This window comes from Serinus canaria, chromosome 1A (assembly GCF_022539315.1).
Source record: "Serinus canaria isolate serCan28SL12 chromosome 1A, serCan2020, whole genome shotgun sequence".
Lineage (NCBI taxonomy): Eukaryota > Metazoa > Chordata > Aves > Passeriformes > Fringillidae > Serinus > Serinus canaria.
This window is the reverse complement of record NC_066314.1, coordinates 28,732,768-28,757,797: the sequence shown is the minus strand read 5'-3', so window position 1 is coordinate 28,757,797 and position 25,030 is coordinate 28,732,768. Positions and strand designations below refer to the sequence as shown.

At 37.1% G+C, this 25,030-nt stretch overlaps 2 protein-coding genes across 6 annotated transcripts; one reads left to right on the top strand and one right to left on the bottom strand.

Annotated features, from left to right (window-relative positions):
• Positions 1 to 737: 737 nt before the first annotated feature.
• IRAK4 (interleukin 1 receptor associated kinase 4) lies at positions 738 to 13,974 on the bottom strand. Of its 3 annotated transcripts, none has more exons than XM_050988043.1 (12): positions 13,849 to 13,974; positions 12,940 to 13,109; positions 11,763 to 11,908; positions 11,245 to 11,442; positions 10,365 to 10,525; positions 9,633 to 9,697; positions 9,246 to 9,360; positions 7,122 to 7,231; positions 4,075 to 4,258; positions 3,197 to 3,259; positions 2,369 to 2,527; positions 738 to 2,261 (listed from the first exon to the last, which is right to left on the bottom strand). In XM_050988043.1, the coding sequence occupies exons 2-12, from the start codon at positions 13,098 to 13,100 to the stop codon at positions 2,229 to 2,231; spliced, it is 1,395 nt and encodes a 464-aa protein (XP_050844000.1). In that variant the 5' UTR covers positions 13,101 to 13,109; positions 13,849 to 13,974; the 3' UTR covers positions 738 to 2,228. The 3 variants fall into 3 exon arrangements, with proteins under 3 accessions (XP_050844000.1, XP_018775200.1, XP_050843999.1); XM_018919655.3 differs by lacking the exon at positions 13,849 to 13,974 and adding an exon at positions 13,280 to 13,436 and having other exon boundaries at positions 12,940 to 13,112; XM_050988042.1 differs by lacking the exon at positions 13,849 to 13,974 and adding an exon at positions 13,280 to 13,436.
• PUS7L (pseudouridine synthase 7 like) lies at positions 13,479 to 24,984 on the top strand. 3 transcript variants are annotated; one of them, XM_050988040.1, is made up of 8 exons: positions 13,479 to 14,695; positions 15,422 to 15,500; positions 16,447 to 16,642; positions 18,332 to 18,430; positions 19,912 to 19,993; positions 21,339 to 21,616; positions 23,266 to 23,319; positions 23,934 to 24,984. In XM_050988040.1, exons 1-8 carry the CDS (start codon positions 13,828 to 13,830, stop codon positions 24,255 to 24,257), a joined length of 1,980 nt encoding a protein of 659 aa, XP_050843997.1. In that variant the 5' UTR covers positions 13,479 to 13,827; the 3' UTR covers positions 24,258 to 24,984. The 3 variants fall into 3 exon arrangements, with proteins under 3 accessions (XP_050843997.1, XP_050843998.1, XP_009093329.2); XM_050988041.1 differs by lacking the exon at positions 23,934 to 24,984 and adding an exon at positions 23,427 to 23,925 and having other exon boundaries at positions 13,485 to 14,695; positions 15,341 to 15,500; XM_009095081.4 differs by having other exon boundaries at positions 13,488 to 14,695; positions 15,341 to 15,500.
• Positions 24,985 to 25,030: the final 46 nt, after the last annotated feature.

The window sequence follows — 25,030 nt, the reverse complement described above, 5'->3', positions numbered from 1 at the left end:
TCATCCCATTACAAGTATCTTGAATGACTCAAGTTACTGATCTGTGTCCTAGAAAGACTTATAGTAACTAAAACAAAGAAGTATGTATTCTAGGATAATTTAATGTTTTTGGAGGGAGCAAAATAAACTAAAGTCAGCTACTCTTATCTTCTGTTAGTGTTTAGAGATGTTGACTTTACTCTATGGAGACCTCAAAAAAATCTGGGGTGGGAAAGGGAAATTCCTTTTCCTTGCCACCTGCATAATTAAAAAAAAAATAGTTGCCACATAAGTTAGCTAGTTTTACCCAGTTAACCCCTTATATTCACTAAAGAAGTCCAAGACTTTTTTCCAAATTGTATGAAATAGTAGCTAACATGCTTCATTGTCAGTGAGGAAGGGAAAACTACTGCCAAAACCTCACTGCTGAGAGCAGCACTGCAAATAGTAGTTGTCTAGTATGACAGAGCAGGAACTCCCATGCTTGTGGCTGAGATTCTCCTCACACTGGAGAATATCACAGTTGGTGTATGAACAGAAATGTTCTACCCTACCAGAGGTAAACAGAGCTGACCAGGGAGTTGCTACAGCAAACAGACTTCTGGACAACACTGTAGCTGTATTCCAGCTCCAGGGAATAGTAAAAAGCAGGCATGATCTAATAAACCTTCATATAACAGCTGGAGATGCTTAAAATTGAAGAATGGCTTCAGCAGATTTTATTCTAATTTAGCTTTATAGCAGCTTTTTTCTCCAGGTTCAGAGCTGTACAGCCTTACTCCATGCAGTGAGGTTACCAAAATGTTATTAACAGAAATGCAAGCAACATAAAATTATTATTATTTTCAAGGCTCAAAGTTTTAATAGTAGAAAGAAGTAATAATGCAGAGGGTTTTTTTATGTTAACAGGTTTTTACAATTTAAACTCAAAAAATCTCATCCTTTTTTCTAAATTATCTAGAAGTTTGAAAAGGCAATACAAAAAAATAGCCAGAAATCTAATGATATCATTACATTGAAATCACATGCTTCCTACAATGAGGTATATATTCCTGAATGAAGTCACATATAATCACAAAATTTCAAATTTAACTGCAGGCCCAAATATGTTCTTATCCCTAAGCTATTAAGAAAGTTCAAGAAGTGCAAAATGAGTTTATATATAAAAAAAAAATCTTTCATTTACAATGGTAATATGTTCATACTTAGTAAACTATCTGGAATTTTACTAGACACTTTCATTCCATTTTTAGTCTGCTTTGAGCTGTCAATGTTTCTATTTTTAAAAGCTTTCCATTTATATTTTCAGAAGTGCACTTTTGTATTTAGTTAATATACATACATATATATATTAAAAATAGCTTAATTATTTGACTAAGTAAAATATAGAATTGGTCTTCACATCATTATTCTGACCTCTTTAAGAAAAGCAACCATCTGTATTTATAATCCATATGGAATCTTCTTCTAAAGTACTAAAAATATTCAATCCTCCTAAAATAGTCAAAGTAGCTAAGAGTCTTCCTGTGAATAAAAATTAAATGGTTTGTCATCATAGAGTTCACTGTAAGAAAGCATTTGCAAATGTAAATGCATCTGCACAGCAAGATAACTATTTTGCTTGGGAATCCTTGAAATGAAAAAAACAACCTAGAAAATGTCTTGCAGCCTTAGACTAGACCAAGAAGCCTAACACCAAGAAGACTTTTTGATAATCACATTCACTAACAGTACCAGACCATTCACTCTAATATGAACTCTTAAGCTAAAATATTAAGTAGAAGCTTGTTTAAATTGAGTAATTGTCATTTCTCATTAAGTACCATTATAGGTATTAAATGGTTTTGTCTTCAATAGACAAAGGCCTAGTACACCTGATCAAGAAAGCAATTTGCAGAAAAAAATATTCTGCCCAGTTACAGTCATATTCTTTTGCAGCAGACATACTAAATATTTGGAAATAAAAAGCATCAAATAGATTGTAATATGGAAATGCATTTTAAGAGCTGCAGGAGAAGATGATGTACCAGCACTACAATTTGTTAATTTAAGAAAGAGTTTTCCCATGTTAAAGGCCCAGTGACCAAGGAAATGTGAAAGAGCTGCTGACAGGCCCACAGGTCACCTTACATGTGTCCAGAAAGTTCTGGAAAGCAGAATCACTGATAATGTTGCACTAAATACTGATTAAATGTTTGGGACTGGTGTCTCCATTACATAAACACTGGTGTATCAGAAGAAACACATTATCAAGTTTTTATGTCTTGGAGCTGCTGTTGGACCTGGAAGAGAACAGACAAATATAATTAACTGATAGTGTGACCGTATGCAGGGAAAACACACACACTCTCTCACCCAAAATAAGCCTTTTTTCTGAAAGACTACATACCATCTTAATGTCTGGCCTTCTGGTTTTTTTGTCATTCAAACACCGATCAGCAATTGAATACATTTTATGAATTGAAGGTACATCCCAGTCACTCATCTTTTCATCAACATAATCCTCAATAGTTGCTTCCTCATCCTCAATTTCATCTTTTATATTTAACTACAAAAGAATTTGAACCAATAAGCAGATAACATTGTAAGTATCTGAACAGCATATGAGAGTATAAATAAACTATAATTTTTATTAATTTATTAATTATTTTTATTCTATATAATTTTAATTACCACAACATCATAAAGCAAATTTCTTTAAGCCATATCATACAGATTTAATTGTCTCCCACTTCAAGGCTCAGTTTTCTAGTATTGTTTCTTTTGTAAGAGAAAAGGCACAATCAACTAAGTATCCTAATAACCCACAAATATGCAAGCTTAAGCTGGTATAATTTTTTAAATCACTTTTATAAAGTCCCTTCCTGTAAACTAATGTCTGTCTGTAAACTAATCTTCTGTCTCCAGTCTCAGTGGTTGCAGTATCTGCTGGAAACTTCTAGTCAAAAATCAAATTTGAAATCTGACTGGTGTAGTCCAAAAGTCCTCAGTTCAATACCCTTGAAGTGGGTTATATGTAATCACATGTACTGTCTGAGGAAGCATAAATGAATAAATAAGAAGCAATGAGTAGAGGCAGATCTTCTGCCTTCCTCTATGGGTCAGTCTGAAATTGCTGACCAACAACTGATTGTCTCAGAACCTGTTAACTGACTATGATTTCATATAAAGTGATCCTGGAGCAGTGGGAGGGAAGGAGAAAACATGAAGAACATACGAGCAGCTGTGGCTCCCGGTTTTCATCTACTGGAGGAAGACCCGTTATTATTTCTAGTAAGACCTAGGAGGAAAACAAATCAGAAGAGAAAATAAAGCACAGAATAACCCTTAGCATATATATGGTCTGCAAAAAGGAGCATGACATCCAGCCTGTCAACAAATCCTCTCAGGATCTGTGTTTGTCCAAAGACTTCCTATACAATTCATTGGTTTTGTTCCTACCTTCATTTTCATTAACTGTTATTAGCAGTGTGGCTTACAAATTTCAACACAAGTTATTCTCACCCTACGTGGTGTTCCTTCATAGCAAGACTGAAGGATTTCCAAACTATTCAGACATAGTGTTGGGCCTACCTTCCCATGAAACTAAATTCTGTGAAGGAAGCGGTCAGTAGTGAGTAAGGTCTTGGATCTACTCAGAATTAATTTTTCTTCCAAAATTAATTTTTCTTCCAAATATTAAGCTCATGTCTTTTTTGTACTCAGCTCTAAGGCAAATTCAACATGGATGTTGCTTTTTTGGTGTTGAATATAGTAAAACACAATAATTTTGGACCAGTTTCTTAAATTTTCTCTTTCAGCCTGAGTTACACTTTTGTGCAATACCATGCAAGCAAAAACAAAGTTCCACACTACTTCAACCACATTTAGCTAGAACCTGGAATATTATTTTACTCTTGTCTTTAACACAGCAAATCAATATATTCAAATGATTTTAACACAATCAATGTTTAGAAACACTATCTTAAGAAAATATCTACTGGGAAAAAGAAAAATTATAGGCCAGAGTAATAATTTCATTTTAGATACCCTTGATTTTGTATGCTTTTATCATTTACAAAAGAAGTCATATACTGCTTCCCACATACTACTTACTACTCCAAAACTGAAGATATCAGATTTAGGTGTTATCTCTCCTCGCAGTGCTTCAGGTGCCATATAGGCTGCTGTTCCAACAATTCTTTCAGTCATGATTGTCTGCGTGAATGTTACAGATGCTCTTGCAAGGCCAAAGTCAGAAATTTTGGGCACATATGTATCAGTTAATAAGATATTTGCACTGATGGAGAGGGGAAGTAAGGGAAGAAACAAAAAAGAAAAGAGAATTTTTCAAACAGTACAATAAATAGGTTTTATGACAGATTATTAATTCTTTAGTAACCAAATGTAAACTGCTATTTTGACTATCTTGAAAGCTAAGATATTCATACATTATTCATGAAACAAGTTATGTAAATTTAGTTTTGATGGAAATTGTTCAATTTCAAAATGAAAAAAAAAAAAAAAGGCAAACCAACAAAACACAAGGAAAAAAACTAGATGTTCCCCCTACCCCCAAACCTTAGCAATACAAAAGTTTCTTTTAACAGACCAATTATGTTACATTTATGGTTTGGCTTTAAGAGAGACAACAGAGAATAACTAGCTCTGATCAACTTCTACTGGATCACAGTTTAATTCTTACAATCTAAATCTCTGCTCAGAACTAACAAAAGCAGGTTTTTTATACCTATTATCTAATACTATGTCGACCATGACAAATTCATGTACCAAATGAATAATAATACTCTTATTCTTGTCTTGAAAGAAAACCAGAAAACTTATTACTGCTAGAATATTCTATGTGCTGTGTTTTCACTTGACCTCCAGCTTTTACTTTCCTCAAAAAAAAGCAACCCTGACAAATGAGGCTCATCTCAAAGTCCTCAACGCTTTCATAAAATACTCAGTGGGATGAATTACAGCAGAAATTTACTGGGTTTTAAAATTGTACCACTTAAAACCATTTTAAAATAGCTTGATTTAATATTTATGAAATCCTCGTTTTCTGATCCCTTTAATGGAACCGTAAGAAATCCATAATGCCTGATATAACATATAAAGCTTCCTAGAAAGTTATACTTCTAACTTGCCCTTCTTGTTCACCAAACCTGAACAAAATTAACACAGCTTTAAGTTACGAAGGATCACTTGATGTTAGAGCTGCTGTAAATATTGCTAGGTATATGACTACTACAAAAGGCCAGACACTTGGCATCATCCACCAACTGGTCTCCTGTTTAAAGCTCAACTTCTTAAAAAAAAAAAAGATAACAAGATCACAACTTCATAAATCTCAGCTTTTTATCAACTTGAGTCCAGTCGATAGAGTGGTCATTTTTCTGGGTACAAAACAAAAAGCACAACAAATGCAAGTTTTACTGCAACTTTCAAGCTTCAAAAGAGAACTGAGCTATTTCCTGGGTGTAACCAATCCAAAAAACTATGAACAACTGTGAGAATACCCATTAAGTCTTCTTCCCTCTAGCCTAGAGAGCTGTTCTAATGCCTGTGTGTTTATGAATGGTCTACACGTCACAGCAAAATGAAGGCTGAAGTAATCTTGTTAGATGTCTCTTCATCTAAGTGTTATCTAGGAGTGGCAGCACTATTAATAGTACTAATCAACTACTCACACAACAAGTTGCAAAATGTTATTCAAACAAAAAAAAACCCAAACCCAAGTCTCTAATATGATCAACTCACAGCAGTTAGAAGGGTAGAGGCAGCGTAAGGTAAAAAAGTGCATCCCTTGCAGTCATTACACTTCTCCAGAGGCTTAAGCAGGGAAGAAAGAAGAAACAAACTGTCAAAGCAGCAAGCACACACATGAGACAGCTGAAGCAAATGCTTGTTCTCCCCAAGAGGAAAGGTCACAAAACTGAATTTGCCTGTATTTAGCAAAGTTGCCAGAAGCCAGAAAGCTACTGATACATTCAACTGTAACACGCAGTCATTTGCTCCTTCTTAACCATCAGAAAGAGTAAGGCATTTGGGGCTTTTTCTTCTTCAAAGATTTGGGCTTCTTTTTAAAAAGACCAACATAGTAAACTGCAGCAGCAGCAAAACAACAACAACAAAAACCCTAGAAAAAGCCAACCAAACTCTACAACAAAACCCCTGCCTATTCTGAGTTCTGATATCCATAGAAAAAAACTCTGGTATAACAAACAATGACCATTCATTATCATTGAAGAACCCTGAACTTCATGAACCTGACTGAAGTAATTTTACTGTATTCATAAAAAATAGGAGTAAATCAAAGGAGACACTGAAGAAGTGTTCTACAAAAAGGGGGGAAAAAAAAGATGTGTTTTTCTGAAAAATTCCCTATTTAAAAATTAATTGTTCTTAACAGCAGCTTCATTAGAAGCAGTTAAAGAACCGAACTTTGTGTGTTCCTGTGGCACTCAAATAACTATTTGAAAGTAACAGATACAAATTACAATTTACATATTATAACACATTTACAATTACAATGCAAAATCCCATGGCTGGAAAGCTGTCCCAGCAGCTAAGGGAGCTGGCAAAAAATGGAGCCTCAGGGAAGACATTATTGCACTCAACAATTAACAGACTGAAAGGAAGCTAGAGCCAGGTGGGGGTCAGTCTCCTTTCCCAAGCAGTAAGCAATAGGACAAGAGGAAATGGCCTCAATTTGTGCCACAGGAGGTTTAAATTAGATGCTAGGATAAATTTCTTCACCAAGTGAAGCAGTAAAAGAGGCTGCCCAGGAAAGTGGTGGAGTCACCAGCCCTGGAGATATTTAAAAGACATGTAAATGCAAGCACCTCGGGACATGGTTTGGCAGTGGACATGGCAGTGCTGGGTTAACAGTTGGACTTGATGATCTTAAAGGTCTTTTCCACCCTAAGAAATTCTATGGTTCTAGCCCCATAATTATCTTTAGAAGTCTGTACTGGTCATGTTCCTTGTGGCACAGAGAAGATTGTGGAGATGGATGTCACTTGCAGAAGATTGTGCCCTTGTCTGAAGTAATGCTTTTTGCAGTTTGTTCTCTCTAAAATTACTTGAACAGGGGAAAGATTAGAAAGAAAAATGAAAATGTGAAAATGCAGCCAGCAATAGCCTGCACATTTTACCTTTTAATATCTCTGTGAATGTGATTATTTTCATGCAAAAAGTTGATGCCATTTGCTGTACCTTGAACAATTTTACACCTCATATTCCAAGGAATTGGTGGAGTTTCATCCTTGATTAAGAAGAGAGAAAGGCAAGTAAAAATCTGAAAAATACATATATGCTCACATAAACCAAAACAAACACACAAAACCCCCAGACCCAAAAGCAACATCTTGCTATGTTTTGTTCTTTTCAAGTAGATGATTAAAAACACTACCAGTATATATTTCTTAATTGACTTGGGTAGAAATACATGCCGTTGTCACATTACGTTCTTTTCCTGTATTTTGCCTTAGATTAAGTTGCCAGTTGCAAAAAATGTTCTTGGTTAATGTTTGATTGTGACCCTCCAAGGCCAGCTGCTCTGCAAAGACCTATCTGTATCTACTGCAGCTCCCACTTTTGTACTGGCACTGATACCAGAGCCTTATACACAAAGAGAAGAATTCAAAGCAATCCACAGCTTTTACTAACAACAAGAAGTCAATCTTACAGCATTTTTGGATTTCTTGAGAGTTTAGCTTTATTCATGCTAATTAAACCTCAGAAATAAGGACATCTACATTTAAAAACTAGTCATCAAAAATCTTGTCAGTGACCAAGGGAAGTGGATTACAGTAGCTGCCCATTCTACCACCTCCCTTGTCTGCTCAACATCCAGAGACAAAGATGACACAAGCAAGAATCTGTGCATCAAACACATCCAGTGAAGTCACAAAATTAAATTATCAGCAAGAAGAGATGTTCAAGTAAATACATTACTCACCTCTCTGATCTAATTAAAAAAAGATTCTTTCTAATTTATAGATTCTGATTTAGATTCCTTGATTTATGCCATAAGTTTGTCTCTTCTTTGTATTTCTCCTTTAGCTTTCAATTATCCCAAAGCTTTAAAGCTCCCTTGATGATAACAGCTAGTTACACTGATGATCATTTTCATATGCATCCTTGTTAAGCTCTCCTCATTTCTACAGATAAACTTGCACTGTCCTTAGATAAGACTTAGTCTCTCTCCTGCACTGATTCAGTTAAATAACTGCACCTGTCGCAGTGTATGCAAGCAAACAAATCAATCTAAACTGAGACAGCAGTGCTAACAGAACTAGTTCTTTCCCCAAGCACTGCTATTCATTTTCATCATAGCACCACTTTTTCTCCACTGGAGCAGAAGTATTTGTGCAACCCTACAAAGGAAATGTCTCCAGATGAAAATTAAATATTTTTTTCACCAAGTATTATTTATCAGCCTGATCTGTTCCATAATCCAGATCTTTCTCCAACTAACAAATGCTTGAACCAGAACAACCAGATTATTAGTGCAGAAAAAAAAGCAAGCCCAACATCTTAGGTCTGAGGACATGCATAGTTGAAGTAGCACCAATGTAAAATGCTCACCAGATTACAACCTCAGAAGCTGTAATTGCTTAGTATTAAGAAGATTTTTTTAACTCCTTAAGTAAATTAACACAGACACTAATCTACTACCTTAAGTCTGGCTTACAATTGAACTGTGTGTCCTTGATACACAGAACTGCCTCACTAAACCAAAGCAACTTGTTATTTACTTAAGGCCAAGGCTAGTACATACACAATTTGATTAAATCATAAGCATTTATACAAAATAATACTTTTTAACATTGAAATTCACATTTACTTTCGAACTTCAGAAAGAGATAAGCAGACTAGGAGCACTGTATTATAACCACTATCACAAGGACAATGAACAAGGTCAGTTTCAGAGATTTCACAGAATCTCAGGAACCAGCAGAGAACATGCCAGCATAAGAACTGGGAACAGGACTGCAGCACCCTCTGCACTGCCTCACACAGGCACAGTCAGTGCAAGCTTCTGTGATGCTTCAGATACCAGTAGATGACATTGCACTGACAGCCTGATTTGGCTTTAATCTATCCAAAATGTTTGTGTAAAATCTTATTGTGAGAATACTTGTTATTAGAAAATCAGAAGAAAGTAGTAAAACATCATTTGGCCATCACAGTACAGTTCCATTTGAAAGACATTCCACAGATTCCTGTACTTTAGCAAAGTAAGACAATTGGAAGCTAGAAAAAAATTCACCTACCAGACAAGCAAGTCTGTCAAGCAATGAACCGTTGGGCATGTACTCATACACCAGACATGGCTGAGCACCATCACTTGAGAAACCAAGTAATTCTACTAAATTTTCATGCTGACACCTATAGCAAAAAAAAAAAAAAAAAAAAGAAATCTGTTCATATGTGCTCTGAAAGACTCTCAACATCTAAGGAAAACACAAGGCAGAGGGAACTTGATTCCCAATGATTTGTTTCACCTCTACTGCACAAAGCCAGGTTTGTGTGGCAATGTTTTAAAACAAACAAAATGTGATTATGCTGTATATGAAACATTTACAGTTTAACATTTTCAGTTAACATTTTCCACCAATTGTTATGTTAGAAAGACAAAAACTGTCTTATGATGTACTCACTTTGCCATTATGTTTATTTCTTGCTCAAATTGCTGTTTCAAGTCCTGAACACTAACATCAACCATCTATAAAAAGAAGAATTTGATATTGACATCATAATAATTCATAATAAATGCACAGTTGATCATTAAAAAAAAAAAATATTTGCAAGCCTTTCTTAGTTAACTTTTCACAATACACCTTCTACTCAGTTCAAAAATAAAGTATTGGAATGTGACTTTAAATTCCTTGGAACACTATAACTGGATAAATGGATCCAGTTTCAGTAATCAACAACTTATTCCAATCATTGCAGTTACACCCTAATAGTATTTAATTACAAAATTCAATATTCACACAAAAGAATGGTTATAAAGACTAAAATTCTGTGACAATACCTATTTAGCTTGTGAATCTCAGCCATCCTAATCTGATACGGAAACCACCTTAGGACCCCTTCTCTTCTGGCACTTCTTGAGGGTGAGAAGAAAAAAACTGGGGAAGCACTCTGCTCTTCCCAACAACTTGCTTAGCCCCTCAAAGGAGAGCTACAGAGGAGGCAAGAATTAGCTCCTGTGACTGTGCTGACTTGAAACACTGATGGGACTAAGCTTCTTAAGCCAACTAATGTGTAGGGCAGTGACAACACTTTTTGAAATGTATAATTCAAGACTTTTCTCAATAAACAAGATAAACAAGTCTATTCTATAAAGTACACAGTCATTAAAATGAAAAACTCCCAGGACAACTCACAGCAATGAGCTTCTTGACAGCCACGTTTTTGCCATTGATGTAGCCTTTGAACACAATGCCAAAGCCACCTTCTCCCAGTTTATTACCTCCAGCTGATTCTGGTCGCACATCAAAATTATTTGTAATGCTTTCCAAGTCATGAAATAAAAAATTCTGGAAATCTGAAAGACATTGACATTTAGCATAAAACTATGCTTTCACTTAAGGAACAAGGTTTTCTGTTTCAGTTCTCTTAAAACTAAAACTTGCTCCCGCACAAAACCTGACACAGTGGAGCCCTACTTCCAGCTCTGTGATGAAGATACCAAAAACACAGAAAGAAGCAGATAAACATATACAATTACCTATGTACCATTCTCTTCACAACTAGCACTGTAGCACACATCTGATTGTATTTTTGATTCATACTTGCAATACAGGTAGCAGAAATTAAATGTGTAGCAGATCACAGAGAGAGCCACAGTGCCGTCTATACAGAAAATACACCAAGGTTAGCAGCAACCCAAAAGTGAACCTTTAGGAAAGAACAGACCAACCACACTCTTTCCTAAAATGCCTTTTTTAATCATTTTTTCTCCAGCATTCTTAGTAATTTTTGACATACAAAATCTACTTTTAAAGCATGAGATGCTGAACAGTCTATAAAATAAGTATTGGAAAAGCACAACAGGATTATGTGTGGCAAAAAAGAAATTGCAATTTAATCAACAGTTAAGATTGCCCTCAAAGTAGGTGATTTATTGGCAAGATGCTGTTTCCCACAGATGCACCATGACAGGAATAGTCATCATTCTCATGCACCACTATGATTTATTTCACATGGGGTGAAGTACAGATCAGCAAAAAACCAGCACTGAATTCTACCAAAGTAAATGTCTACCTGTGTTACTGGACTGTGAGCTGCTGTTTTCTTGACTTGAGTAGGAAGAATCTGAATGCTGCTTCTCAGTACTCTGAGCTAAAGCAGGCTTTACAGATGCCACTTTTTTTTCTTGTACAGGTAGCTGTTTCTCATGTATAGGCAAGGTTTCCTGTGAAGAAAGAGGTAATGTAACTTCCTGTGGCATCCTTACAGCTTCTGAAAAGGGAATTTAGAAAAAGTGTTAACTTCATTAGGAACCAGAGAAAAACTAAGTAATATTAATGCCAGTATTTTTGAAAATTAGGAGACACATAAGTACCACCAGATTATATTGTGCCACTATGTGCAAACTCCAGCATTCTTGTTGAAACTCAAAACTCTTACTTAAACTGTTATTACAAATGATAGAAAGTAGAAAATATATTCACTTTTGGTTATTTTAACCTAATCCTTTCTGATTTTCAAGTTAGTGTGAAGCTCTTTAGCATCTTAGAAAACTGAGAACACAGTACAAAATGTACAAGAGTAACAGTTACCTGGAAGCAAAAGGCTTGCTGGTGCTAGGAACTGATTCCTAATCAGCAGATCCACAAGATCAGCAACTGTACAGTTTGTAGTTCCCCAGTCATAAAGCAATTCACACGTGGGGCTCTTTCCCATTTGTACAAATGCCTCAAATTTCCTTAAAATATAAAGACCAGTATTAAAAAAAAAGAAAAAAAAATACCCAAGATGCATAAAGGGAAAGAGATTAAAGGCAAATGACAAAAATAATCGACATTGAAAAAAAAATCTGAATGCACTGCAAAAGCCACAAATTTTCTGAAGACACAGCCAAAAAACCCTAAACACATTTAAAATCAGGGTAAAAGCATACAAAATATGGAAAAAACTATGGGAAATGCACATATACATAGCTTCAGCTGTTTTTCTAGGACCCATAATATATTGTCATCTTGGACTAACAGAGAAGAGAATGTCAACCAGAGACAGAGAGTTAGTCATACTCAGATCAAATGGCAAAAATAACTGTTTTGCATCCATTTAGCACTCCCACTCCACCTTGAATATTTTGAGATGGGCATTAAGAAGAAAATGAGATCCAGTATTCTGACCAATTTAATATTATTATTATTGAAAGAAAAACAAAGATTTAATACTACCATTACTAGAAAAGGCTGGAAACCCAAAATTATACATACAGCATGTAAAAATCTCAGTCTTTGAAACAGCTTCAAGAAGGACTCAACAAACCCTTCAAGAAATGACATGCTCATAAAATATTGCAAGCATTACTCCTCAAGTAAACTTGTTAGTTTTAGGCCTGGGGCTCCCCACGTTTATTGGGCATTTTCTTGGAAGTAGTGAATTATGAGTTACAGTACAGCTGTCTCTTGGGCACCAGAACATCAATGCCTACTAGTCTTTAGGGTACAGAAAGTTATGTAGCCCTCGCCGTATTGCTAAAATTAGCTGTGTCTGTAGTTCTAATTAATCCTAATTTCTTTGGTCAATTTTATGAGGCTTGCTTAAAACCTGAGGTAATTAGAAGTAATTATCTTGCGTTCCCTAAGGAAATGGGAGCGTAAGACGCAAGTGCCCACCAGCACAAGAGCAGCAAATTACAGTAATGGGCTGGAAAACGGGATTAACAAGGTATTTGTGTTGAACGGGCAATGCACGAGTTTACTCTCGGGGACTTTCATGTCGGACCTTATGTGCACTTGGCTGTATCTGCTTTCACCGGACGGGTTGCTTATATCCACCGCAAGTTTCTTCCACCCTTCCTGCGGGTCGATGAGCTCCGCCAGCCGCCGCACGAGCCCGTAGCTCAGGCAGCGGACGTACGTGGAATCTGTCACGGGCTCGCCCATCCTCGGCTCCTGCTGGGACACAGGGTTACCCGTGCGCTTCGCCGGGAAGCGCCCGCCCAGCGAGGCGCCACAACCGCCCCCGCCCCAGCGGCGCAGCTCCCGCCCACCATTCCCGGCTGCGAGCGCCCCCTGCACCCCGCAGCCGGGGCGGTGCCGCCCGGAGTCCCCTCACGCCTCACCATCGCTGCCTGCCCGCGGTGCCCCGGGCCCCGCTTCCCACCGGGCGGTACCGCCGCTTCCCCTCCGCCTTTAGAGCTTCCCCTTTAAGGGGGCGGGGCCCAGACCCCCGTGCCGCTGACGTCTCCGGCACGGTGAGGACGCAGCGGAAGCGCTCTATCACCCGGCCCTCCCATAGGCGGCCGAAAGGGGCCCCGCCTCTGGCACGATCCATGTCCGGACGCGAGGAGGGGGGCTCGTTGTCTCGTTGTCTTCCCCCCCCCAGCCCTGGGGAACTTGGTAACGTCCTTGGACCCCTTTGATGGAAGGAGGGTGAGGAGGAGGCCGTGGCGCCCCCTGGCGGCGGCTTCCGGGAGTGCGCGGCGCCCTCGCCTTCCCGTGCCTCGCTCCCTACCTGCTTCCGTCCCTCCATCCGTCCGTCCCTGCCTGCCTGCCTGCCTCCCTCCCTCCCTCCCCGCCTTTCAGCAGCCTTTTGCATAGCAGCTGATGCTATTGCGGCCCTCTGCCTTTTTCCTCTCCGGCCTGGCGGGGAGCAGGGCAGGCCGCAGCCATGCTGCCCTCCTTCAGTTACCTGACGAAGCACACCGGCTTCCGCGGCACCATCAAAAACGCGCCCAGGGACTTCGTAGTGACGGAGCTCGAGCTCTTCCTCGGGGACTCCCGAGCTGAATTGCTCCAGAAGACCAGCGAAGCGCCGCCGGCACAGGACAGCCCGTGTCCGCGGGAGCCCAAAAAGCGGAGGACGGAGCCCCCCTGCCCGAGTGCCCCAGGCTGCCCCCGGGATGCTGCGGCCGGGCCTCCGGGAGGCGGCTGTGCTGCATCCCCGGGCAAAAGTGAGCCTGAGGGAGAGCCCGAGCTGCAGTCCGGCCTCGGGGAAGCCCCTGTGTTGGAGTCCTTGCTCGGCAAGCCTATGAGCGAACTGCTCCACAAATTTGCCTGCCACGTGAAGGAGGGTAGGGGCTTGGAAAACAACGCTGATGCTGGTGCTAGGGAGTTCTCGCTAGGACCTAGGCTGGACAAGAAAATTCGAGCTGATTTACACAGTGCTGTTAGACAGAAATTCCCCTTTCTAGTCACTGTTACAAAAGACAATGAAATGATTGTAAAAGGGAACCCTGATTACAGAGAACTTTGTCAATTAGTGACTGAAAAGGAAACAAGTGATTTCTTTAAATTTTTAGATGCAAAGCTAGAAAATTCTACGTTTTCCTTTGAGCCTGATGGAAATAAAGAGCACAGAAAAACAGTTCACCACTTTATCAATAGAAAATTTGGAAAGCTTTTAGAAACAAAATCTTTTACTGTGACAGATGTCAATGATCAGCCAAATACATCAATAATGGTACGGTTTCGAGAAAAAAGTTGGTCCAGAAAAAGGTGTGCTGGTGGTTTTCAGGAGAAGCAAGATATTTATACAGGTAAATGTGTTTTTAGTGTAGATAAGTCTGATACTCAGGATCATTTTTATATGACACATAGGCCTGTCAAGTCGCTGTTTATGTTGAAATGAGTCATTATCAATGCAGTGGTGTTACATCCCTGGAGAATGAAATGGAGGAATCAAGTTACTGCAGCGATTTGACATAAACTGTTTGCTGATAATGGTTACAGTTCTTTTGATTGTAGCCACTAACTCTGTGGTATTCCCATGGTGATAGCTTTCCCTTGAAAATAATTGTGGGATTTTAGGAGGTGCATCTAGATACTGAACAAGTTAGTAAGGTCAAATTTGACTTATGATCTCATTCTTCAAAGCATTCTCTGATACAGACAATGTCTCCTGCAATATGTCCATGCACGTCTGTTGAATTGTGTTGCATTTTATGAGGTACTGTTTTTAAAGGCATCAGAATTTTTGGTTGGTCTGAGTTTTGTGTACCGTTTTTGTTTTTTTCCTTCTGTGCTGTAAAAGTCACATTTGATTTAGATTTGTGCGGTAGGAGGGTGGTGTTTTTATAGTTTCCACGTTGTTACAGTTTAAGGGGAAGAACCTGCCCGTCTGTCATGGCAGAAGACTGAAACATAAAGGCAAGTTTCTAATAATTCTGAGATGATTGTTGCAGCTTTCACCCTTCAGAAAGAAAACCTAGAAACACTAGAAGCAATCGGCTTGTTGGCAGCTGAACTTGATGTTCTTCCTTCAGACTTCAGCTACACTGGCATCAAAGATAAGAAGGCTATCACTTTGCAGCCTATGGTGGTGAAGAAGGTGACTCCTGAGAGGTACTTAAAATCTGGATGCAAGCAATTTACCGTGTAGTTTTTGGTGTTATAAGTATCAACATGGTAGAATCTCTTGAAATGTTGTTACTGATGTGTCTTCCTCTTCCCTGTATATAGCACACTGGAAATGGCTTTAATCTTTTGTGGCTTTCATGAATATGCAGTTTGGCACTCAAGCCAATGGCAAAACTCGACTGCAAACTGGACTGTAAGGCCTGTTGTCAAAGAGATAAATAGCGAAACTTTGCATTATAGTGTTTAAATGATGAAGAAAAATAGATAAATGCCTCTACACAGCAAGAGAAATAAATATTTTTTTATAAATGAACAGTTTATGAAGTTATTAAAATATTGCTTAGGATTCAAGCTCTTATGCTGAAATTTTCCTTTGATTTGAATGACTGTTATTTACACATAAGAACAAAGAGATTGAGTGGATATTTTAAGGGGTAAATATTTGAAATGTCAGCTGTGTTTCCAATTGCAAGCATGTGCAAGCACACCCAGAGAGTCAGTACACTGAATTTGTTTTTGTTAAGGCTGACAGAGAAAGAGTAATTGTGTTTTGCAGTTTGCTAGAGCACATTACCTTTTCTTTTCCTTTAATGAAAAACAGGTTTTGAGGAGGTAAGAGTAAAAAATTACTAGTTTTTCAATTAAAAAAGTTCAGTGCAGTTACTCTGAGAAAGTTCCATGAATTGCTTAATTCCAGCATCTGTCAATATCATAAAAATGCCAATAATTTAAAAAGTATTTCTGGATTTTTACCAAATTTTAAGACTTCTATCTCTGCATCTGATTTTGTTTTCTCATAGTAATTATTATACATCCCATTTTATTTTTTAAAGTGTTTTTAGTATCAGTGCAAAGGTGAAAAAGACAGTCATCAGAAGTTGTATATCTTTAGTAGAGGATGGTTCATAATGTCTTCCAATTACTTATCCAGGTTGAAGGAAATTGGAAACAAAATGGAAAAAAAGGGTATGAAAATATACAACATCCGTCCAGCGCACCAGCACCTCAGACTTGGTCAGCTGAAGGGCAATCACTTTGACATAGTTGTGAGAGATCTCCAGCACCACAGTCATGACTCTTCTGCAGATTTGAAGGAGAGAATAGCTGAAGCAGTGGAAAGTGTTGAGGTAAGAAAGGCTCATGATAATGAGCAGAGTTTTAAATCTCTGCTGTTATAAAAAGTACGTTTAAGGAAAATGCATGTAATAGCACAATAATGGCAGTATTTCCCAAGTTTGGTGCTTTTTGCAGTTTTGTGTCTTTCCTGCATTACTTAGGGAATCAGGAATAAAATTGCCTTCCAAGAAGGGATTACAAGTGAATTGATTCCATGTTTCAGACTGGAGACCCCAGGGTGGTGCAGCAAAAGAAAAGGGGAATTTAGTAACAAATGAGTATGCATATAACAGCCATTGCTGCACAGAGCTGAGGCCAGCCAAATGATGGGTCTCACTCTGGCAGATGAGAGGGGAAACAATGTACTTACACATCCATATAATGTGTATGGGATACCTGTATAAACACACATATGCTCACTGCACATCACAGCTGGTTGCCTTTTTTGGTCATGTGAGGAACATGCATGGTTGGCTTGGGTGAAAAACTTCCATGGTATGAACACACATGGAATGTCCATCTCTGAGAAAGAAGACTCCCCTGAAATGCACTGGATTTTGATTCTGCTTTCTTTAGTCCCTGAAGGAAATTCTGATCATCAGACATTCTTAAACCACTGAGAAAAATAAAAGCAAATGATGGAAGGGAAAAACTGTAGATATTTTTACAGTATTGATTTTCTTGCCCTATCTTTTGACGTAATAACTGTAATATAAATTGTTTTTAGAAGATTAATCCAGGAATAAAATCTTGAATGAAAACTACCCAGTGTGCAAAAGCAAAATACTTTACGTGTACATTGGAAATTAATTTTGTTATTGAGAAAAGCATTCAGTTGGTACTATAATGCTTTCTTTGCTCCATCTGACTTGTTTTATTTTGCTGTTTGGAAAATGAACCCAAATTCCTATGACTGTGTGTCTTGCTTTATTAGATTTACCTTACTGGTCAGAAGATAAATGACAAAACAGGATACATATTAATCCAAAATATGCATTTTTCTTCTTGTGTGAAAGCAATTGTATGGGACCTATAGGTGTCCAAAGCAAGATAATAAAATTAGAACCTAATAACCATTTACAAAACAAGTATTTGTTTTGTGTTTGTCTATTCCATGCATATTTACTGTTTTCTAGAAAGGGGTGTTCTCCTTGGGTCTCCTGACTGTAATTTTACTTTCCACGTGTGACCTAGAATTCATCAAGAGATTTAAAATCCCAATTAGCGGAAGTGTTCACTTTTGACCTTTATATTGCAGTAATAACAGAAATTATCTCATGTTAAAAAGATTCGTGTTTTTAAGAAAAAATGTCCAGTGGTTACTGTTCATTAGCTGTGCTGCATTTGCTTGAATAGAGATTCTGACACATTTAAAAAGCTTAATTACTTTGACTTGATCTATAGTTTTGATTATAATAATTAACTGTATAGAAATATTTTTAATTTTACCTGGGATTTCATTTACCTGGGGTCTTTTTAATAATGTGAAGACAATGGTAGTACTTGATAGTCTTTTTAGATGTCTTTTTAGTGCCAAAAATATTATAATGAATTTATGAGTTTTACTTTTTATGTAACTTTTGTTTCTGGTTTTATACATTTTGGATGTATATATAGATGTATGTGTGTTGTCTGCCTGGTCTTATTGATCATACCCAGTACTTTCATGCATGTAACATATTTATTCTTTCTCATTCTAGACAAAAGGTTTTGTGAATTACTACGGACCTCAGCGGTTTGGACAAGGACAAATTGTTCAGACAGATCAAATAGGATTGGCTTTACTGAATGAAAAAATGGTATTTCCATTTTGTAATTTGAGTACTTACTGTCATGAGAATTTCATATTACTGTTGCAATATCTAGCACTGGAGTTTACCTTCTCAATGAACAGTTTCATTTGTGAGATAAATCCACCTGTGTGCTGGAAACAATTGTAGATCAATTTTGATAACAACATAAGTATGAAGATATTCATACTGAAACTAAAACCTTTTTTTAAGCAGCAGGTGAAGCTTTAAATAATTCTGAGGTGATTGTTCTGTCTATGATTGGAATGTGATTGGGATTGTCATCATGCCACTTGGCAGGAAAGTGGTTGCATTCCAGACAGGATTTGAACACTGAAAAGAAACAGTCTTCATACAGTGCTTATTCATGGTCCTGATCACCTCCGAACTGTAGCTTCTCTGTCCTGCTGGGGGTCTGTTTACTTCTTAAAAATGTCACATAAGTTCATAAGAGAGGATTTGCTTTTTCAGTTCTGCGGTAATTTATCTGGTATATAGAAGAGATTTCTGCTTTCCATTATTCCTTGACTACTTTCCCAAACTCTCAGTTCTGAGCTTCTTAAGTAATTATAAGATAAGAGTAATGTACTTTTCAGCGTATGTGGTGTAGTGTTTGGCACTATAGAAGAAGTAGGAAGAAGACTAATCAAACACTAGAAAGTCAAAAGGATACTTGAATCTCCTTTTCTTCTAATCTTGTTTTGATTCTGAGAAAAATCAGGAAAGCTTATCTTTCAAGTACAAGAATCGAGATTTGAGAGCAGCCCATGAAAGTTGCTGTTGATGTATCTGACATCAGACCGTAGCTGGACCAGGTGCCAGTCCCTGAGCAGTAATGATTTAAATCCTTAGTCTTAGTAATTTAATTTTAAATAGGTAGGAATTACTGTTTATATTAAAAATGTGCCAGTATGTGCTTGCACAGTCCAATACAGTGGAGGACAAGAGCCAGGTGTCACAGGTTGGTAGAAGTGCTAGCAAATTGAGTAGCTCCTCCAATATTGCAAGTAGCAGAGATTAGTATAGTGTTTTCCTTGTCACAGTGTCATCTAACCTAATACAAATCAGTATTAAAAAACAAAATTAAAAAAGGTTTTCCCTCTGTATGAGACTGTGAAAGTGTTCAGTCTAAATTTTTCATGAAGCATGCAGGATGGAAGGAACCTTACTGTTCAGGATAGAATGTTGACAATTTCATGTGGAGAAGTTTGAACTGGATGACCAAGAAAGTGACCTGTTTATTCACAGAGCTTTGAAAACTGTTTTACATTTTCTGGGTGACTAAAACCTCTTTTTAATCTGAGAAGGGGCACAACACATTTTTCTCTGGTTCATGAGATCTTTTGTAAAAGGGAGAATTTAACTTTGACACTAAAGAACTGATTTATTTTTAAGAGCTTGCAGAATATGTTGAGACAGAAGTGGATGCATGATTACCTGTTTAGCTGACAAATAGTCATATTTAACTGAAAAAAAATTGTACTTTTAAGGTGAAAGCTGTGAAATTATTTTTCACACCCGAAGATACTGATGATCCTGTAAACAATGCAAAAAGATACTTTCTTCAAACTGGTATGTCCACTTAAATTGTCCATGTATTTATGTAAAGTGTTGCTGCCGAGGGAAATAGTTTTTGTTTTCCTACTGCTTTATGCTACTTACACTTTATTATAATGAACTTCATTATAATTTTTATATGTGCAACTTGAAAGAGTTGTACATTTTGAAATTTTATGAGGATGAGGCCCTAAAAGTGCAAAATAGTGGAAAATGAGTGCATATCAGGTACAAGAAAATATGGAAGTAAATGCTGTATATCATAATGCTGGAAGAGACCAAGATTTATCAGGGGAATTCTGGCCTCCTTCCATCTGTCTGCTTTTGGATAATGAATTTCTTCCCCCTAGTGGGGGAAGTATACAGGAATATTGCACCCAACTCATACTCAGCACTTAACACATCTACTTTCTTTCTTTCTTGAACGAAAATCAACAAAATAGGTCAAAGGCAGGAGTGTGCTGAGTAGAGTGCTCTGTTTGCCATATTTATTGGTTTTATCATTCAGCCGAACTTTCTCACCAATTTGAAGTTGCTTTCAACTTCAAACGTGTTTTTCTTTTCAAATATTCCTCATCTATTAGCCTGCTTATCACTGTAGATTGACATACCAACTATGATATATAGCTTCAAAAGACAAAGGAATGTTTGGTTTCACAAAAAAGTGTAAGAGAAATGATTCTGTTCTGTACATGGCTGTATGATGCATGGAATTTCCAGTTGATGTGGACCCTGAAAGCTGCTCTCTTTTCCTGAAAGCAGACATAGAAGTCTGTGCAAAAGGCTTCATCAGGTATTCACTTGTAATAAAAAAAAATAAAAAACCCATAAAATTTTAAATATACAGCATTTATATAATGCAGTAAAAATCTGATTAAATGCATTTTCATCTTGGCTAAGAGTCAGACTTCCCTAAGGTCAATATAATTTTTGTCTTTAAAAATAAAGACATGGTTTTTACCTGCTGTGAAATACATCTGAAATGATGAGAAATAGAGATTTAATGTTCTTTTATAGCTTGGTTTTTACTTCCAGTTACCTGGTTCAAAAAAAACCACTTTGGAGTGACAAAATAAGTTTCTAAAAAAAAATAAAAAATTGTTTGAACTAGGCCAAATAACTGAATGACAGCTAGTTTAATTTATACTGCATGAAACATAATAAAATTCATGGGTCTGTGTTAATAGGCATACAAGATGAAATTTGTCCAACACAACACATTGAAAGAAAGGAAATAATCAAAGCATGGAGATGTTAGACTGACACCTTTTTTCTCTATTTGATTATTTTATTTTTTTAAATGTCAGGTAATACTTGAATAACCAGGGATTACTGACATGGTTATTTTTGTTTATATCAGAAGATGCAAAGGGCACACTTGTAATGCTGCCAGAATTTAAAGTAAGAGAGAAGATGTTGCTACGAGCTTTAAATCGCTATGGTGTAAATCATGAAGGTTGTACCAAAGGATGGCTCAACATTCCTCACTCCTTGCGCATATTCTATGTCCATGCTTATTGCAGTAAAATTTGGAATGAAGCAGCATCATATAGGCTGAAGACTTATGGCTCAAAAGTGGTCGAGGGTGATCTTGTCTTCTTGGAAGAAAATGGTGAAAGCATTTCCCTGAATGACAAGGTGAGTCTTCTTGTAAAGTAGTTCTTGTAAAAAGAAAACAACCCCCAAACAACTTAATGTACTTGAATACATAAGCAGACATACTGTAATGCCTTTATTTTGTCTTCTTTCATTAAAATATGTAATGTTTGTGACTAAGTTTAAAAAACCATAATGTAGGATTTTTTTTTTTTGTTTCACCATAAATAGAGCTACAAGCTAGACATATAATTAGCAGCTTTAATCTATTTTGGCTGTCCATTTTATTCGAGTGAGAAGAAAGAACAGGAGGTCAGAAATGAAATATGTGAAAATTTAGTCTCCATGGTATATAATGTCCTTAGGATCTGACTGGGGAAGGCCTTCAAAATAGACTCAGGCTGTTTCCATATTACTAGTCAGTGCAGATATGAGTCTTGTTCTCCACATCAGGCCTTTCCTAAATGCAATGCTGAGTGTGAGTCCAGGGTGAAGGGTAGCCTCAGGCTGAACCGATAATCTCATTGCAGTTACAGAGGCAAAACATGTTTAGCACAATTACAGTGGTGTTGGGTCTAAAATGGTAGCAGCTGTTCAAAAAATGCAGCAGTCTTCTTGGTAAAGTACTAAAAGGCAAGGGAGTGCTTCTGCTTGCCCATAGCTCAGCCTGGGAGCTGTGCATGGAGCCATAGCTGTGCATGAGCCAGTCAGTAGAATCTGGCATTGAAGTGTCTGGTTCCAGGTTTTGACATACTCAAGTCCATTCTGAAGTGCTCTCTTCAGATGCTCTCTCTTTTAGGGTTAGCATAACTTATTGTGAAGACAGTTGCCAAGTAGCAAGTGGTAGGACAAGAGGATATAGCTTCAAGTTGTGCCAGAAAAATTTAGATTGTGTATTAGAAAGTATTGTTCACCAAAAGGGTTATCAAGCACTGGAACAGGCTGCACAGAGAAGGGGTTGGGACACCATCCGTGCATGTATGTGATGAAGGTTTAGTGGTGGACTTGGCAATGTTTTGCAGCTGAACTCAACCTTTTCCAACCTAGATTATTCTATGATTCTCTCTTTCTCCTGATCAGATCAATCCTAAACTGTGCAGTGTTTCCTGGAGAACAAACAGATTTGTGCAGAGACAGAATGTAATTAATTTTTTTTGGGTGAACCTCTTACAAATTTGTAGGCAAGAGCATTTGAAAGGTTACCTCCAGTCCCTATGGAGAGCTTGTGTTTCAATTGAGATTTTTCTTTACCAGTATTTTTGAGAGTGAATGTTAATGAAACAATTAGATCAAGTAAAATTAAAAGCAGATGTATTAAATTCAGTATTGAGTTACAGAGTTTTTTACAGATATATTACTTCTTAATATAAAACATTTTTTTTGTATTTTTTGTGCTACATTTGCTGATGTAGCACAAGATGGCATTGACTTTGTTAACTTCAGACTCAAAGAATAATAGTTATAGCTAGCATCAGCAAATGTTTAATGCAATGCCATCTATCAGTAAACTGATTAATATAAATTTAACATATTTTAAGATTTTTTCATACCCGAGTTTACTGCCCCTGCAGTAGTCAAATAACCCTAATATTCTATGCAAGTTTGTGAGTTCAGTGCATTATTCCTAAAATAAAGCATATGTTTTTACTTTTTAAAAGGTTGTTTTTTTTATTTCTTAAATGTCTTGTCAGGTTCATGTAGTCACTGCTGCAGAAGAATCAGCTAACAAATATTCTATATACCAAGTAAGTCTGTATGAAAAATTCTAAGTTGTTTATCTTTTTATTTGATCAAAACATTTTGGTTTAAATAATGTAATCAATTTAACTGGTCCAGTTTTTGTCCTTGCCAGAATGCTCATTGAAGAAAACATATGTGAACTGATTTCCACTCTCAGATTGGTAGTGGAAGTAAGTACAGTGTCATTTTCAGTATGACAGTATTTATCCTGAAGCTGAATACTTCAGGAAAGATTTCAGTCTACTGGGAAAAACTTTCAAAAGAAGTTGACATTCTAATTTTTGAAGGTTTCAAAGTGTAGTTGTGAAGTCTTGCATGGCAACTGAATATATGGCAAGTAAATGTCTTTGCTGCTGTATACTGCCTTGTTTTAGGAATCCTGATACATTGATTATTTTTTCTGCTTTAATGACATTCAATATACCTGCTAATGCACAGCTTCATTTCACAAGAGAATCTGCTGGTTTACTATTTCAGGCCCCAAAACACAAGGTTTAAACACATTTTTAAATGATCACTTTAAATGATCATTTAAACACATTTAAATGATCATTTTAAATTTTATTTAAAGGGGAATGGATGAGCACTACCTCAAATATGTTTGTTTTTTTCTTTGAAGGTGGTTCTTCCGATGGTGGGACACAGCATCAAGTATCCCAATAATAAAGTTGGACAATGGTACCATGAAAGACTTTCTAAGGATGACCTGGAGTTGTGCAAATTCAGAGTGTCTCCATTACAGCTAAATATACCTGGATGCTACAGACTCATTTTGAAGAATGTTCAGAATCTCTCATATTTTTTGGAAAGTAGTGAAAAAGAGATCAAAATTGAGGACAACCATCTAAATGATTTAAAAGTGTCTCTCCATATATCATTTGACCTTGATCCTTCATGTTATGCAACAGTCTGTCTGAGAGAAATAATGAAATGTGATTTTTAAGATTCCACTTAACGAAAGATTGCAGGAATATTGTACAATGTAGTTATTTTACATCTAATGCCAGGAACATAACTGAGAATAACAGGTTCAAGTCACGAACAGGAAAAATTTGTAGATTGAGATTCATACAGATAAGGAAAAAAAGCATTACCAAAATCCTTTGGAATGTTTCAAAATAATTCCAAACTCTGAATGCATTGAATGCATTGGGGTAAAACTGTTGCACGAGGAAGGTCTAACAGAACTTAAAGAAACCATGGGCAACCAGCATGAATTTCCTATTTGCAGAGACATCTGGCTTGCAAAGTTAAGTCCTGCAAAATATTTGCAGCATACAAATGTGTCTTGTAATTCATAATATTTTTTATATGTTTTATACTAAATGCTATTTAAGCAATAATGTTACAAGTTTACAGCCTAAAGGTTTCTAACTGAAAAGTTGTGCTGAGGTTTCCCAAATATATTGTGTTTCATTGTGTTCAGGTACTTAGTGTTAAAAGGTTAAAGTCCTGAGTCAACAGTGACAAGTTGTCAGTTGCATTATCAGACATTTGATGAATGTCCCAAATTAGGTTACTGCTGATGATTTCAGGATTCAGTAGTGCATAGCTGGGAGTGCATATTTCAGTAAGCTCTTCAAGATCAGGTGAGTACTTAACATCACTGGAAAAACATTTATACTAAAACCAAAACCATGTATAATAAAACCAAACCATTGTTTACAAGATGCAGGCTCTACTCCTGTTACGGTCAAGTCTTGTGGTAGTACAAAA